General features: G+C 35.7%; 1 protein-coding gene across 1 annotated transcript; it reads right to left on the minus strand.

The window, feature by feature from the left end:
• Positions 1 to 940: 940 nt before the first annotated feature.
• LOC144436261 (FRAS1-related extracellular matrix protein 1-like) lies at positions 941 to 18,678 on the minus strand. The gene is made up of 10 exons (XM_078125005.1): positions 18,445 to 18,678; positions 15,331 to 17,549; positions 11,792 to 14,386; positions 11,142 to 11,494; positions 10,132 to 10,289; positions 5,298 to 5,429; positions 4,408 to 4,558; positions 4,068 to 4,152; positions 3,147 to 3,232; positions 941 to 2,872 (listed from the first exon to the last, which is right to left on the minus strand). The coding sequence occupies exons 1-10, from the start codon at positions 18,676 to 18,678 to the stop codon at positions 2,661 to 2,663; spliced, it is 6,225 nt and encodes a 2,074-aa protein (XP_077981131.1). The 3' UTR covers positions 941 to 2,660.
• Positions 18,679 to 18,967: the final 289 nt, after the last annotated feature.

Consider the following 18,967-nt stretch of genomic DNA (forward strand, 5'->3'; position numbering starts at 1 on the left):
ACTCCGGTTAATTGGTAAGATAACTGATCTTAAGCCACTGTTTATTCGAGTCTCAGATCTTAGTGTCTAGGTCAATCAAGGTCAGAAGTTACAAATGGTTGACTTCTTTGTCTATTGGAGGGAGAATCTGACATCTATGGTGTACCAATCACTTTTACCATGTACTAATTTGAGGTCATTCAAGTCTCGGTCCTCAATAATATCTAGATCCATCAAGCTTAAATGACTGGCAGTTACTGAAGGAGAAAATGCGTCTAATATACCATTTTCTTGTTATGGAAAAGACAAAGGATTTCACAGTTTGACCACTAGGAGTGCTATATATTCACAAGCCATTTAGGGCTAGAAGCTTATTGGTTATTTCTCCTTACAAAATTTACCAAAATTTCGTAAATTTTAAAATTATACCATAATTTTTGTCTTTCTGTTTGTACCAAAATATCAATAAATATGGCTGAGTAACTTTGGTTTTATTTTTTCCTTGCCCTATTTCAATATTACAGTTTAATATCAGTTTATTATGAGTCAAACAAAATAACAAAGCTAACATTAGAAATATCAATATAGATTTATACATATCAATTTTTGTAAAGAATTCCTAATTTTGAAAACTATAGGTAAATAATATCAACAATTAACAACAGACTGAAATCATTTACTAACAGCCTACAAAATAATGTATATTTGATTTTGATATCTTTGAAATACTAAACCATTACACTGTTTAAATTCTAATTGCTTAAAGCCCCAGTAGTTACAAAAGTGTTTGTAACCTGGTGTGTGTGTGTGTGTGTGTGTGTGTGTGATGTGTGTATGTGTGTGTATGTATGTATGTGTGTATGTATGTATTTACGTATGTATGTATGTATGTATGTATGTATGTATGTATGTATGTATGTATGCACATAAACGACACAAAACTAATACAATGTATTGGATCAAAGGAAGATGCGCTTTTACTACAAAATGATTTGGAAACATTGGTAGATTGGTCACATGAATGGCAGATGTTGTTTAATGTGGGCAAGTGCATAGTCATACATGTTGGTTATAATAATCCGGACTACGAATACGTTATGAGTGGAAATAAACTCTCCGTCATGGACTATGAAAAGGACTTGGGAGTAGTAATACACAAATCACTCAACCCCCGGACACATACAGCAGAAAAGGTAAAAAAAGGCCAATAGTGTACTTGGGATTCTCAAGTGGACTTTTACTTTCAAATCTAAGGATATTTTAATACCCCTTTACAAGTCTTTAGTTTGTCCGCATTTAGACTATGCCTCGCCAATGTGGTCTCCTTATACGAAGCGGGACATTGTTTTGCTTGAAAAAGTGCAGCGTCGCTTTACTAGAATGATCCCAGGTCTGCGGAGTTTGGCGTATGAGGACAGATTGCAGTCTTTAAACTTGATGACATTGGAAACAAGAAGAGTTAGGGCAGATTTGTTAGAAGTCTTCAAAATCTTCTGCGGACTTTAACTCGAATAGACCCAGCAATTTTCTTTCAAGTTTCTTCAACTAAAACTAGAGGTCATAGTTTGAAACTATATAAGGTCAGATCAAGGCTTGACATTCGCAAACATTTCTTCAGTCTCAGAGTCATTGATATTTGGAACAGTTTACCGGAGTCAGCTATTACTGCTTCATCAGTTAATCAGTTTAAGGCATTTGTTGATCACCACCTCAGAACAGTAAGGGGTCTTTAAAAGCCTAATTGGCTTCCTACCTCAATAAATTCATGGTAAATTCATACATCAGTGTGTCTGTATGCCTGTCTGTCTATTTGTTGGTTCTTACATTCATTATGTTGCACTTGTTGAAGCATGTATAATCAGCCATACTTCTTTCATAACTGTTTACATATGGACATCAAGATAACGTAAACAGTACCACTACCAATTAGAACACAGGTAATTCAGCTGAGCTGATTAGAAGGTTCAAATGGTTGTATATAACTGTTTGGTGTACATTTCAACAAACAAAATATCAACTTTAAATTGCAACAATTTACCTGGGGCTATCATTTGTACATGCCGGCAATAGACAACAACCTTATGTAATGTCATTTTCAAACCTAACTAAATATCTTGACCTTGTAAAAAAAAGAAAGAGACAGTTCAAAGCCTAAATTTTGGACATACAGGATATTTCAATATATATTATAATATTGATAAAAGGAACCCTAAAAACTTAGAATATTTCAGTAAAATACTTCATATTTTGGGAAATTCTATTCTCTACTTAATACCAGAAGAAACCACATATCTGATATTATGGGATGGATATAGACACCAAGCAGTGTTTTTGCTAAAGGTGGTAAGTTGGCAAAATCTACCAGGGTTCCATGTCATTTACGTGGGTTCCCAAACAAAATTATGGTAGACAGTCTCTGCAGGAATTACTGCCATTTTCACCCCTTGGCCATTTCCCCCTTTCTGTTACCGGGGTTCCCCAACCTTAGCAACAACACTGCCAAGTCTAGAACCTATACCTGTCGACATTCTCTCTGATCACTATCCTCATCATCATAGTGATTGTAACGCATATAGGGAACTAGACTAATAGATACTTGACTGACATCTCCATGTATTGTGTCTCACAAGCTAAGGTACATATAGTTGATTTTTTTAACAACAAATATGGAAAGCTAATTGTTACTTTTTAGAAAGTGGAGTGACTGCACAAACAAACGGAGCACTGATATTGTCACATAGTTTGTCTTGCCATTTTAACTTTTGACCCATAAGGACACAATTCCGTCTGGCTTCCAAGTCTTCCTTCGGACTTCCTTTCTTCCAGTTGGTGAAGGTTAATGGCATACCATCCACCCATTCCCACTGACTTTCCTGGTACTTGTCATTTAGTCCTATCAAAGAAATACACAATAAGTAATAACCCTGCGAGATGATGACCATAAATAAAATATTTTCGCAGTCTGGGTTCACTCAAAGACTTGGCTTTTCGGCTCAACAATTCTGTTTGGTCCAACGAAGCAAAACAGCCAAGTGTCTGGACTATATAAAATACATCAAATATTCTTTAAATCTCAACAGGACAATTTTTTGTGTTAAAAGATCACTAAACTCTCGGTTTGACACAGATAGAGAGTTATGTGTAGTGAGGCAGAAATAGACACCTACCTATCCAAAACGGTCTGCCACCAGCAAAGACCCACAACCAATTAAGATCTTCTTTTGTTGTAAAACTGACAAGATTACCATTGTATCTAGACAGAATGACATAGCAACAAAACTGTTATTAACATCACTTTCGATACATTGAAGGAGTCAGTCAGCTAAACAAAAGAATTTTCAGAAAAAACTGGTGAGGGCGCTATCCCTTATGGGTTGAGTTGGCAGGGGTGGACTGAGTAACACACCCTGTCTATTGAACCAGCCAGGTTAGTGCAGGCTTGGGCCCCAACTACAATGTTTAAGAGCAATTACAACAACCATCCACTTGGTATTTCTATGGAAAAGTACTTCAAAATGGCCACCAAATATTTGTTAGCGCGATGAGAAAATAATAAATTGATGACTTCCTTGACAACAAATTAACGAAGAACCAAATTTCTTTGATTTCAAAAGGACTAGACACAAGTTTTCAAATTTTTGGCTGATTCAAATCAAACAAATTGATCACCTGAGTTACTTCCTTCCTTTTAATTGCTGAAGGTGAGGTATTATTAACAAAGTCAACCACAACACAGTCATCTTTTAATTTTTATACACGCTATTGTTGTTAAACTGTCTTGACTTATAGAATACCAACGATGAAAGGTCTCTTCAAATTTTTCTGAACTTGTTTTGTATCTCTGAGTTTGTATACAGTGACCCAACCAGTATCATTTTGAATTCTAACATACTTCCTGAGGTAAAGAGCTATAGGGGCACCTAAGGTAGGACGCCTGTATCATGTATGTAAATGGCTGTACTGATATCATAGTACATATCTCTGCTAAACAGTAAACCATATTTTCAGAGATAGAAGCTAGGAGTACCTGAGACACGATACCTGTATGTTAATATGTTTTAACTGATATAGTAAAACTCTTTGCTTACTGTTCTTTACACATCCTTTGTGCAGAATTCCATGTTCTCTCGTCTTTACCAACTTTATAACAATTATTTTTGTGAAATGTCCATCCTGAAAAATATTTAAAATAATTACATTTTGTGAGCTGTGCCAAGACAGAGGTACTCATTACCTTTGAACATTATTCAGTAAACCTTAATGTGCAGATCTATCCAGGTCTTATTAGAGAAAATTTGAAACAGCGCCCTCTGGTGACAGTTACCACAACGTGATATTTTGGCATTTCCTGCACATGTAACACTCTAACAAGATGGTAGTGTACATTTAGAAAGCTTCATTTATATAGTATACAGAGAATACCCCTACCTTTGCTGCATGGATTAGTTTCTTGTCTGACATTGTCAGCTTCTGTCCATTCTTTCCACTTGTTGCCATCACAACGATGCAGTTTTCCTGAAGAGCCATCAAAGTGAAGTAAACCCACTGAAGCCTGGTCACATCTAGGTGGTGCTGATGGCTGTCAATTCAATTGAAAATAAGTAACTTTGGTATCAATACATGTCTTTGCAATTAAAACAAGAAACTTTTGACTAAAATTTCTATAAAACTAACTTAGATATAGAGTTCACTGTATAAATTCGCAAACATACATATATTATTTGCCACAAGTTGAAAAGAAAAGAAAATTGACATATCAAGTGAGGATTAGTTACGTCAATACATCGGCAATGAAAAGTAAATAAAAAATAACTTCAAATTCCTGGCTGGACCCCACAAATAGTTTGTTCAAACTGGTCAGATTAGTGGCCCAAGGAAAACATATACAATAATAAAGCAAAAAACAAAACAAACAAACAAAAACAAGCAAACAAAATGTGCATGAAGTGCAATGTCAAGTAGTGTACATTATATCAATATGCTTACAACTGAATCAAATATATGACACTTTACAAAGATATCACACAACAACTTTATTAACGTCATAAAAGTATACAGACAGGTGTATGTTATTTATTTGGCCGCAATGAAACTACAGTATATATTGCCGTGTGTGTGTGTGTGTGTGTGTGTGCGTGTGTGTGTTAGTGCACCTGTGTGTATGTGTGTGAGTATGTGTGTATGTAGGTGTGTGTACATGTAGTTGTGTGTATGTAGGTGTGTGTGTGTGCACTCGTATATATGTGTGTGTGTGTATGTGTGTGTGTGTGTGTGCGTGTGCGTGTGTGTATGTGTGTGTGTGTGTGCATGTGTGTTACCTGAGTGTTCCCCCCTGGCTGTGAGGCTCTGTTGTTACCATTTATAGTCAAACTTGGGGAAAGTACATGGCCCTCTATCACATCTGGTATTTGCAGTGTTTCTTTTGTTTTTACCGGTACCAAAGCATGATTCTGTAAGGAAACACATGAAAAATCTAAACTGCTGAAATGGCTACAGCAATATATGTCATATAAAATACAAATTCATACAATTATTTAATCTTCAAGAAATAATACTTATACTACCACTGGTATATTTTGTAACTATTTTGAGGAAACTATTGTTATACCTCGATCTCCTCTATCAAAGCAACACACAAATTTATACACCTGTCAATTTAAAAAAAAAAACGATCATGTTCTACATGTACCACAGCCACTGTTTTCACAGTAAAACATTAAACCTGTGTTCTTATGGTTTTGGGTGTGTGGTTAGCCCAGGAAGTCGGCAATAAAGATATTTTTCTCTTGCTGAATTTGTTACTAGGGTAAAAGACATTTGTAAACAGTAGTGGTGGGGTAATATCTCCAGGAAAATAAAAATGGCACTTAATGTTGGTTTTAAAAAATTTACTTGAAGCAGAAAAATATTTTGTCGGTAAATTGACATTCCGAAGTTTTTCAAATGTTTGAATGCCTACGTTGCTCATCATCTACCATTACAAGTTGATGTAGGTAGCCGTGAAGGTGTAGAATATAAAGACAAGAGTTTGCAGTGTCTGCTACACAAATAAAGGTAGAAGGTGAATACCAATTTCTTCTTGAATGTACTAAATATCAAAATTTAAGGTTTGAATATATTCCATAAGAGTTGTTCATGCATCTAAATGATTGTAAGTTTTACTGTTTGTTACATTCAAAAGATGAAGTCTCATTATAAGAAAGGTTGTCAGGAAATTTTGAATCGATAAAGTTTTGAGTGGTTTAGGTATGTATACACTTTTCTTTATATTTTTACAATGCTATTTTGTTTGACATATGTATAGTATTTCGCTATTTCTTCTATTATTGAAATGGAACTCTCTTTGCACATGGGCTAAGGCCTTGAAATGTATAAACACAATCTGAATATGAATCTGAAGCCATTGTTTTTCTTAAATTATGTAGCAGTTTTCACATTCAAAATCTGTTGCTTGGACAGCAGTCAGTATTATGCCATAATTTCCCCCTCAATTGGAACGTGCTTGATACAACCAATATATTTGATATTTATATTCATTTCAAATATCATGTATAACTTATTTGATATTTATTTATTGCAAATATCATGTATAACTTAGGAGATATATTTTAGGAATTTGCTGTGATGTTGCTTTAAAATAACAAACGATTTACATTGCATGACAAGACAAACACACGATTGAAACTAGTAAAACAAATGACAATTACAAAACAGATAAAACTAATAAAAGTTAATAAAAGATTATCATGCACACAGATACACAGACACACACATACACATAGACACATAGAGACACATGCATATGCCAGACACAAACACACACAGGTAGACAAAGACAGACAGACAGACAGACAAACAGACACACATACACATACACACACATACACACACATACATACATACACACATATACACACAATCACACACACACACACACACACACACACACACACACACACACACACACACACACACACACACACACACACAATAACTCAAGATCACAATTCAGGTGTCATCTATGCCAGTATTTGCTAACAGATGAGAGTTTAAGGTATACCTGATATCTATGTGCTCTAGATATGGCAAAATTTTATGCTAGCTAATAACTGTGACACCTTTGGCCTTATATCATTGATCACGTAAATTGGTAACCTAAGCTAGGTACTCCTAACCTATGACTCATAGCAGGGATTTCATCATCTCCCCTCCACTGTCTATGATTTCATAGCAAGTCTGGGTTTCACTTTCATTCTCATACAGTCTAGCAATCACTCTTGTTGGCAAACACTGACTGAACTGCATGCTGATATTAGTGAGGTAATTTAAAGTAAACCTTATTCAAAATACCATAGGAGCTAGTACTAACCATGTAGCTGTTTTTTATTAGAGTAACTATATTAACGGCAACTCCACCTTGTTGACATACTTTTACTGAAGTCTCTTTCATACGTGTATTACAGATACTTCAAAATGGCGTCTCACTTTAGCCTATCTAAGGAACTGGAAACGACTATGGAACGGACAAATCATGCCCGATTGTGTCGCCTTCTAGTAGAGGGAGGAACTAAAGCACTCAGGGAAGTCTTTGATCAAATACATCCACCAAGTCAGCTGGCCAATAGGTTGATACATTTCAGACGGACTATGCAGCCATTGAAATCAAGAAAAGTTATCAACAATAGACAATGGGATCAATTGTACAATGCAAGTCCAGTATCTTCAACAAATTTTGACATAACTTTATTGATGGTATTATTGCGGAATATTTGTAACTTTCATTCACCAAAAACAGGATGGGACAAACAACCAAATGCAAGTGACTGTAGTCTGGAGGCTGATTTTGTCCGCATCAAAGTATATCGTAACCAACTTTGCCACAGTGAAAGAGCAAGCGTGAGTAATAATGATTTCGCATCATGGTGGTCCGAGATAGGTGATGCCCTGGTACGTATGGGTGCAAAGCAGGATGATGTTGATAACCTCCTGACAGACACTATGGACAGTGAAATGGAACAAAAGTACAGAGAAGATCTTGAACAGTGGGCTGAAGCACATGAAGAAGTGAAAACTGAAGTAAAACAGTTGACCAAGAAAGTAGACAAGGTTATGGAGAAACTCACTTCTGAAAAGCAATGTAGTAGACATAATGATCCGGTTCGATTTTACTGTAAAACTTGTCATGAACTTATCTGTATGACTTGTACCTATGTCACACATAAATCTCCTGAACATGTACATTGTGAAATGAATAAGGCAGGCGATCAAATTCGAAAGGACATGTTTGCAAGCATGGTACACCTACAAAAGAAAGATAAAGAACTTGAAACCAATGAGAAGCAAGCTTACAATATGTTGACATCACTGACGATCCAGTTTACACAGCAGAGAGAACGAATCAAACAGCACTCACGGCTTCACATACGAAACCAAGATAAAAAGCAACAAGAAGACGATCTTATTTCTAATCTAACTGATAAGTATATGAAATTGATGAGTGAAATCAACCAGGATATCCGACGTCTGACAGACACAAAAGAAAGTATCATACGGACTTTATTACAGCTAGACGATGTGCAGACTATCAAAGATGATTCTGAGTTCCTGAGCATGTGCAAAGAAATTGACAAAATAGTAACAAAGAATTTAAACATAGATACAGGATTTTACAAAAATTATGATACTTTGACAGAGTTAATACCATGTTTCCTTCAAAACAAATTAGGCATGCTTTTGTTTCCTCCACTTCCATCTTTATCAAGTGTGAAATGTCTAGACACAAGCAGTGGGGGGCATATAAAGACAGGTGAGCAGCTTTGCTTTGTGATAAAGTGTTTCAACTGCCAAGGAGACAGTTTTGAAGCAAATAGTGTGTGCAGTTTGGCAGCATTCATTTCGCATACAGATGGGCCTGACATAAACTTAAACGTAGTACAAGATGATCCCGAAGATGAAGTGAAAAATCAATCTCTTGTTTTCTTTGACACAGAGAGGCAAGGTAAACATGAACTGTTAGTGACGTTACGTGCCCATCACATCGTAGGATCTCCATTGATCTTTGCTGTGAGGCCATCATGGAGAAAGTCACGGATATCAATAAGACAATATAAGAGGCCTGAAGACCTTACGACTGCTTCCTTGATAGCAAGAGATAAAAATAGCAACATTGTTGTAAGTGACTATGAAAATGGTGTTGTAGAAATCTTTGATAAGTTCGTCGTTTTGAAGAGAATATTCAGTGTCGCAGATCTTGGACTATTCAACCCAGAGACTATTGCAATATCACCGGAAAATGTGTACATCATTGTGAACCAAAATCCAAAACATCCAATTGTGTTGTGCACTGAAACAGGACAATTCATCAGGAGTTGTGGACAGAGACATGTCATAATACCCACTGGCGTTGCTTTGAATCATTCTTCGGACATCCTATATGTGGGTGACAGAGATACACACTCGATACACATGCTGAACTACCAGACTGGTGAATGCCTCAAAGATATCGGTCAGCATGGGAAGGGAGATAGGGAGTTCAAATGGCCTACATTTCTCACAATTAATCACAAGGATCAGGTCATTGTATCAGATTATGGCAACCATCGGATCCAGGTGCTAAGCAAAGAAGGGGACTTTCTATTTACATTTGGAAAGAGGGGATCAAACAATAACGAGTTTAATGGACCAAATCAAGTAATAACAGACATGGAAGATAATATGTACGTCTGTGACTGTCACAATCAGAGGGTTCAGAAATTCGACTCTAAAGGCAACTTTCTGTATACTTTCATTGATGAAAGAGATGGCATCGGCCTTTGCTATAGCATGATAATTAGTCATGAGTCACCTTGCAAAGTATTTATTACTAATCGTGAAGACAGACACCACCTTATGTGTTTTGAAGAGGTTACTTCTCAAATGAAGTCATCATTAATGATCAGTGAATAAGTCCTTAAACTGATTTTATACTCTGAGGCTGTGTCATAGAAAGATTTCTCTGAATAAAATTTCAGAAAACTAGGCATGAAATGGTGTTTTAATAGTGGAATTCCCAGTATACCCTTCTGCCTCCCTACATATATACATTGTATACTTCCACTTTACAGCTATCATCATCGGTTTGATAATGCCAAATCAAAATGTATGAAAACTTACCCTCCAAACGGTAGTGGAGTCATTTTGCCAGACTATTTCTGATCCAACGTTGCCTCCATTTTGTCCAGTCTGGAAGACATATTGATTTGTATTGTCTCCAGGCATACTCACATTATTAGCATGGATCATATTAGGATAGTTCTCAGTATCACAGAGTCCTGATTTGAAAAATAGTAACAGCAACATTATACAGACATGCAATAACAGTTTTCTTGGTTCTTGGTTTGTTTGTTTTTCAGTCAGACAGAAAGCTGTCTTTCAACTGACAGGAAATGTCTGATCAGGATTAACATTTGGTTGAAAAACAACAATAGTTTACTGGCAGAGCAGTAGAAAAAGTTTGTCTTGAACAATAGAATGATCCTATCAAATCCTCACGACTCCACTGATAAGATAACACTTATGCAAGAACGTGGGACTGAATCGTGGGCCTTTAATGAAACAGGCTAGATTACAAAACATAACCCACAATATACAATTGTAAGAAAGTCATATATATATATATATATATATATATATATATATATATATATATTGATGAAAAATATATATTTTCTTTTTCTTTCTTTTCTTTTTTTTGTGGGGGGGGGGGGGTGTTTTTTTTGTTTCTCAACATGCTTATTTTACTGATATGTGAACTCAAGCAATTTGACCATTTTATTTCAGTCACAATTTTGTTTTAATAAACCTGTAATTATTATTATTAACATTATTATTATTATCGAAGAAACTTAAAATTTGTCAAAATTAAAACTATCAATATTATACACATAGTGCTTGCCTTATATATACCAATACTTTATAGACTTTTTCCCTCTTTTACAGACAATAACAACTTTGAAACTTTGATAGTACATAAATAAATAAATAAATAAATAAATAAATAATAAATAAATAAATAAATAAATACATACATACATACATACATACAACTGAAATTGACATTACATAGTTTTACAATATATTTCAATCATATTCCATAAAATGTTTTGATAAAATATGAAACTTACCATCTTGAGCATCAACAATGAGTATACCAGTTTTATCATTTTCTCCAATTAATGCATTGACTGGATCTTTTAACATCACTCTAAACTTCTCACCATTCTCCTCCAGTGTGTCTTCCAAAATGATCACACTCCAGCTTCCAAAGGAAACACCCGGATCAAACTGAATTTGTTCCATTCGGCTGGGAATGAAGTCGATTCCCTCACTGGCTGATAATTCCTTGATTTTAACCATCACAAAGGATGATTGAGCTAGGTATCCGATGCGGACGATATTCAGAGTAAGGGTGCCAATATTCTCACATACCTCATACTCCGGCTTGCTCAACTGTAGAATTGTCCAATGGAAATCAAACCTTGACAAAACAAACAGAGATATCTTACTTTCTTTTGATCACATTGTCTTAAAATTGCAATATGGATGAGAAAAGGGGATTTGTTTTAGATTTTTCAATTTACAAAAGTAAAACAACAAATAAATTGCAAAAAAGCTAAAAAAAAGAAAAATATGTAAAAAGATTGTTATTGTATGTAAGATTCTACATAGACTATTGATGGCATTTGTTTGACCAAATAAAGTTGAAAAATGTTGTTGACAGCTGAGGATGATACCAGCATTGACCCTGGAACACGTTTGGATATCTTTCACTAACCTTTGACCTTGAAGCTTTTGTCCGTGAGCATCATGCACTTCAAAAGTAAAACTATCATTGGTTTCCTTTGTACCCTCATGCAAGAAATACATCACATTTCTTTCATTCAGATCTTGTTGAGTGAATGTGCGGTAAATCATTTCTCTTGAGGAAACAGCCTCTAAATATCCATGCTCTGGTTGCCTAGTAACAACATACATGATGTTGTCATCCAGGGTATCCTTGTCTTCTGTTCTTAAGTGTCTGTTTGTCAGGGTGCAACCATAGCGACCGTTGTAATTTTCTAAAATAGTTGTCGGGGTATTAACGATGATGCGAGGAGTATCCATGTCTAAAGTGTCAATTTGGATTTCAAATGAAACAGGTTCAAAACGAACTTGTCCATCCACCAGGAAACCAGCATTGGTGTTATCAGTTGCGATGAAAGAGAAACCGTCTACGGCTGACCTGCCGCCATCTTGTTTGTACATTATCATGTGAGCATCAATCTCAGCTTGTGTGAATTTATTAGGAATGGGTTCCCCCATTCTAACAAGATGGCCATACATTGGTAACTTGGTGACAATGTATGTCAAATATTTTGTCTCTGTGTCCGGGTCATCCAGTTTGATTTCATAGTTGGAAAGAATCTTGGCACCTCCTTCAGCAACTTCGAACTTGTCTGTCATCTGGAGATTCGGTAAGGTATTATCAACAGATTCTATTACGATCCTAAATTTATCTGTTCTAGAAGTCATTCCATTTGTGACAACAAACTCAAATGAGTCTTCCTCCACTCGATTCTTCTTGACGTGTTTGTAAATGATACGTTGTCCTGCCAAGTCAAGTTGTGAGAATGTACTGATCGTCATTCCAGGTCTTGCAATGTCTTCAAGTTGTCCCTCTAAAGGTAGCTGAGTAACACTGAACACAATCTCTTCCACCAAGTTAGAATTATCAAAAGCTGACAAAACATCTGGCGTAATCACAACAAAATCACCCTCTCTGACTTGAATACCATCATTGATAATCACCAACTCATCCTTTCTGGTATTCAGAATCTCAATTTCAAAACTTTCCCTACCAGAGTTGTGTTTTCCATCAGTGACTGTAAACCGAAATTTATCATTCCCCTTCGATCCGAGGGCACTGGTATGAATATATCGCAGTAAATTCATGTTAACATCCTCCTGGGTAAAGTTCATGTATTCTTCCACCAGCTCCCATTTCGGTAGTTGGCCTGGTTGTGTTCGTTTCACCTGGAGCAATCCACGCTTGGGAAGTGTGTTGATAACAAAGTGGATGTTGCTATCTAGGGTATCTACATCACTTGCAAGAAGAGCAACACTAGATATAATTTTACTTTCATGTATGTTAATAGAGATTCCAGTATTGTGAACAATAACTGGTGGCTCATCATTCATCGGAACAACATTCACATGGATAGTTTTCCGTACAGTATGCACTCCATCAGTTAATCGCATGGAAAAGTCATCCGTCATAGTTTCTGATCCGTCATGATGATACATCAAATTCATGGAACTTTTCAAAGCATCCAACGTGAAGTCATGATGTATGGGAACGCCGGTCACATCCCTTGACTGTCTATTGAACATGTCCATAATTTCCCCATGCTTTGGTGGTTTACTGATGGAAAACATTAAAGTTTCCTTGGGAATATCCATATCCACTGCGTTCAGGATGGAATCATCCAACATATATATATCTCCTTCATTAAGTGTAATATCAGCACTGATAAAATTGGGTGTTTCATCATTCTGTGGAATGATTATAACAGAAAAAGTCAACTGAGGTGAAATATTTATACCATCGGTTGCGTACAGAACAAACTCATCAGATACTGGTTCAACGCCTTCATGTTTTGATTGTACATAGTTAATGTTTCCTTGGTAGATGTCTTGTAGTAGAAATGAAGATATAGGTTTTCCTTCATTGCTTTTCTCAAAACCCGGAGAAGGTAAAACATTTTCCAGGAATCCCCAGATAGGCAGATGAACAATGATAATACCAACGTTGTTTGGATCAGTATCTATGTCGGTAGCATGCACAAAATCCGCAGTTATGGTTAGTTTCCGTCCCTCTGGCACAAGAAACGCATCTCCTAAGATGATCACAGGAGCTTGATTATCAACTGGAAGAACGGTTACGTTCAAATCATGCAGTGGCAAATTACTTGTACTTGGAATAACTTGGTCAGACACCACAAATGAAATATAGTCAAATATTGGTTTGGCACCGACTTCCCCGCTTGTGTGTACGTATCTGACAGTACCGTCTATAACATCCTGTTGACTAAATCTCGTAACGATCACTGAATTTCTCTTAATAACACCTCTTCTGGGAGGGCTGACGATAATAAACCTGAGCAACATATCATCAGAATCACCATCAACTGCTGCGATGATGTCTGGTGTGAGAAGTAAACTCCCTCCCTCTGGGACAGTCACATGAGTTGCTAGTCCGGGTTTTAGTTGAGGTACCTGGTCATTTACTGGAAGGACAGAGATAGTGATGTCTTTGGTTGTTGACTGTATGCCATCGGTGACTTTTAAAATGAAGCTGTCCTGCCCACTATCTGACCCATCATGGTTGTATCTACAAGTAATAGAAATAACAAATACACCAAATAGTAAGATATTGATAGTTAGGGATAGGGGAGATTGGAAGCACTTAATGTACAGTACTGTATAGTTTATTTTCAACTAAAAATCATTATCAATTTAGACTAAAGGTAGGTTACTACGGTAATACATCTTATATATGTATATAATCTACCTTATTCAACAATAGTAAACAATATAACTGTATTAACCAGTCTAAGTCTAAAATGACTAACTCTAAAAATGATTAACAATGAACTGTATTAACCTACCTAAGTCTAAAATGATTAACAATGTAACTGTATTAACCTACCTTAGTCTAAAATGATTAATATTATATAACTGTATTAACCTACCTAAGTCTAAAATGATTAACAATATAACTGAAGTAACCTAACCAAGTCTAAAATGATTAATATTGTAACTGTATTAACCTACCTTAATCTAAAATGATTAATATTATATAACTGTATTAACCTACCTAAGTCTAAAATGATTAACAATATAACTGAAGTAACCTAACCAAGTCTAAAATGATTAATATTGTAACTGTATTAACCTACCTTAATCTAAAATGATTAATATTATATAACTGTATTAACCTATCTAAGTCTAATATGATTAACAATATAACTGAAGTAACCTAACCAAGTCTAAAATGATTAATATTGTACTGTATTAACCTACCTTAATCTAAAATGATTAATATTATATAACTGTATTAACCTACCTAAGTCTAAAATGATTAACAATATAACTGAAGTAACCTAACCAAGTCTAAAATGATTAATATTGTAACTGTATTAACCTACCTTAATCTAAAATGATTAATATTATATAACTGTATTAACCTATCTAAGTCTAATATGATTAACAATATAACTGTATTAACCTACCTAAGTCTAAAATTATTAATATTATATAACTGTATTAACCTACCTAAGTCTAAAATGATTGACATCATCTGGTGTGAAAGTATCTCCAATTTGCATTGTACCATCAAATTCAATGCTACCATGCTGTGGTAAACTGAGAAGGCTAAAAATCAGATCCTCCATTCTGGTGTCTTGGTCTGAGGCAGCAAGAACAGAAGATCCTAGAACCAATGATTCTCCCTCATTGACCACCATCCTGGCAGTGTAAATCACAGGGGCTTGGTTGTCAATCGGTAGTACAGTTATATTAAAAGCTTGTCCAAATACTGTGTTTCCGAAAGGATCACTAACAGAGAAAATGAACTGTATTTGTCGTTGCTTTTTACCGATGTCACCAAACGGTGGCATAAATGCAACTTTTTTGTGGTTCACTTGATGCTGGGTGAAGCTCCTGATTGCTGGGATGGTGGGATCTTTCATAGGCATTGTGAGGTTGTCCGTTGAAAAGAGTCTCCCTGCATCTCCTAAACTATGGGTATCTACGTAGTATGGGGGTGTTGTTACAGTGTACACTAGTTGGGTATCTGGCGACTCAACATCTGTATATTCTAGATGCTTCTTTTCAATGAATACTATATCCAATTCCTTGACTTGAATGGATCGCATTTTTCCTTGCACTGGTTGCGGTTGCAAGTCTGCCACCGGATGTATGTGTATAACCACTGACTCCCTATCAGACTCATTTGGTGGAACTTGACCGTCCAGCAACACAAACTCAAATGAATCCACGAACATTTCTTCTCCCAGATGATGGTAACAAATCAAACCTTGGAATAAGTCTTTCTGAGTAAATTTGTTGACTGGATATCCATACGATTGCCATGAATATTTTTTTAGGATTTCACCAGCGATGGGTGGTTTGGTGATTTGGAAGGTGATATAATCATCGCTAGAGTCAGCATCCGAGGCATGTAGCATATTTTTTTTTATTTGTATCGTCTCACCTTCATTCAACTCAAACCATCTATTGGTTATGAGAAATGGTGGGCTGTCATCTTTTGGCAACACATTTACAGGAAAGGTAAGTCTAGAGCTATGGTATCCATCCGTCACACGAAACTCTATATCATCTTTGATGGTATCGCTATCGTCATGTTGATACACAAGTGTACCTTCCTCCAAATCAATTGGAGTGAACATAATTGCAGGTCTATTGTTAATTGTGAGCTTCCCGTGTCGTAATCCACCAACCACAATCAGTCTTACAAGTTGTAAGTTGTCATTGTCAACCACCTGTAAATTCTCTAATGTGATTGGACGGGATTGACCCTCTAGCAGGGTCAAGCCATTGTTTACAGAAATCCTTGGAGCATTCGTTGAGGCTGATCGTACAGCCAGCATAATCATGATTGGTTCACTAGCAGCAAAATAACTGTCATATACAATCACTTCAATGTTAAAAACTCTTCTCTCCGAATGACTAACATTTGGGGGTTTATATGCAATATTGAAACTATTGATGTCATTTTGAGTAAACGATGAAATAGCTCGTGTTGGGTCATCCAAATGAACAATCTCACCTTGTCCATTTTGCAGTGGTGAGCTTATATTGAAAACTAACTTGGTATCATGTGTTTCTCCATCTTGGGCAGATAACACAAACGGCGAAATAGTAGTTAACACAAACTGATCAGCATCAAGTACAAACATACTCATAAATGATGCGCCTGGTTTCTGGTTTGCGAAACCGGGTAGAATACGCACCGGAAGATGGATCCGTTCTTCATATTCCTCATACCCTCTCAGTGGATCAAGGACTTGTAGAGTCAGCGCAATGTAATCAACATCAGGAGATGGTGGAATCAAATGTTCATATCGTAGCCCCATATTCAGGAATGTTTCACAATTTTCATTAAGGTGGCGTATAATGACTTTGTCCTCCCCTTCGCCTTTCACAAGTTGTCCAAACTGTGGTTGGTGATCTAACGCCAAGACAAACTTGACAGTACACGATGCGTTCATCACTCTGTTGTACTTAAACTCTAAGGTATTCCGGTCGATAGGATTGGAGAATCCTTCAAACTTGTCCACAGTTAGAGGCATGACGGGTGCAAAGACTCGATGGTCAACTTTCTGGATTTCGATATTCAAATCAAATGTCTGTGAGTATGTGTGAGCGTCTGTGAATCTATAGACTTTCAACTTGACACTGTCTGAGTCTAAAAGTGGTGACCCATTATGCTTGTACTTCACAGTGTTGGGATGAAACTGACAGTTGAAAACCTGTAGAGAGATTAACATACAAAAAGAAGATTTCATCAAACTGCATCAATTCTACAAGGAGAGGAAGTTATTTCCATGAATATCCATGCAAGAAATGGTAACAATTATAGGTAACACTATGTACATGTAGAATTACACTGAATCTAATATACAAGGGGTTTTGTAAAGTGGAATTTCACTTATGAAATATTAATTTTACAGACTTCTACAAAAGTTGTTTGAGAGGAATTGTTTGTAATATATCATAAATGTATAATCTCATATTGTTGTTCATAAAGTTCAATATTTTGAAAAATTAAAAAAAAATGCTAATTTTTAATAAATTCTGCAATTTGTCTTTCTGCAGGCATGTGTAGAATTAGAATCAAATTTTGGAGTGAATAATTAACAGTTGTCTGGTAGAGCTATAAAAAAGTTGGCCCAAAATAAAAGAATTATAAACCCTATGGCTTTAAATAGGAGATTTATAGACCATTGTAAGGTGTAAAAAAATGTTTGGTTCTTGTTACCTGACCCTACCCAGTTTTTCACTGGCGACCCTAAACTTTTTTTTAAACATATTCAAAAAAAAATAAAATAAAATCACAAAAATTGTGAAGTCTCACGAGAAACTGCCATCAACTTAAAAAGACACTCTAAAACTATTCTTCCAATCTGTAATGGTTGTACATCTGATAGGAAGAAATAAACATCACAGAGACCATTTGGAAAACAATGGAAAACCTGAACTAGACACTCACCCAGAAAAAAAAAATAAAATAAAATAAAATAAAAAATCTACCTACCCCACCTATTCTAAAATTGAACGTAATAGGAACCACACAATTTTTTTTAATTACACCTAAGTAACAATATCAGTGATATAATACAATATAAAACAGCTGGTTTATCTTACCTGAGGAGAGAGAGAACCAACCCTTTGTGTCATTGGCTCATTTAAAATGACTTCCACTTTACATTCGTCTTCAGGATTGGTGAGGTGAAAGGTCAAATCAGCTGGATTAAGGAATACTGTTCTACCAATAGCAACTGCTAATCCATTGTTGACAGCTACTAGCTGACCAATCACAGTGGACATTAATGATACAAAAAGTATCAGTTCATAAAAGAAAGTTTTTGATTGGTCCATGGTGATAGTTATGATCTGTCCAAATATGGTGTTACCATGATTAATATTCAGATAGAAAAATCACCTGAAAAGAAAAAGAAAAATATTCTGGTTTACTACAAAATATGTATAATTTTTTCTTTAAAATGGTATACTAAGATTTGATGAAATAAATTAAATAATATTAAGAGATATCTATTCATTTTTTTAAAAATTTAGTAATTCCTTTCCAAATATTATTTCAACTAGACCATACTGATGAACAAAATCTCTTTCTTAAAGTGGCTATATGGATGAGGATTTGATATTT

The sequence above is a fragment of the Glandiceps talaboti genome, chromosome 6, assembly GCF_964340395.1.
Source record: "Glandiceps talaboti chromosome 6, keGlaTala1.1, whole genome shotgun sequence".
NCBI lineage: Eukaryota > Metazoa > Hemichordata > Enteropneusta > Spengelidae > Glandiceps > Glandiceps talaboti.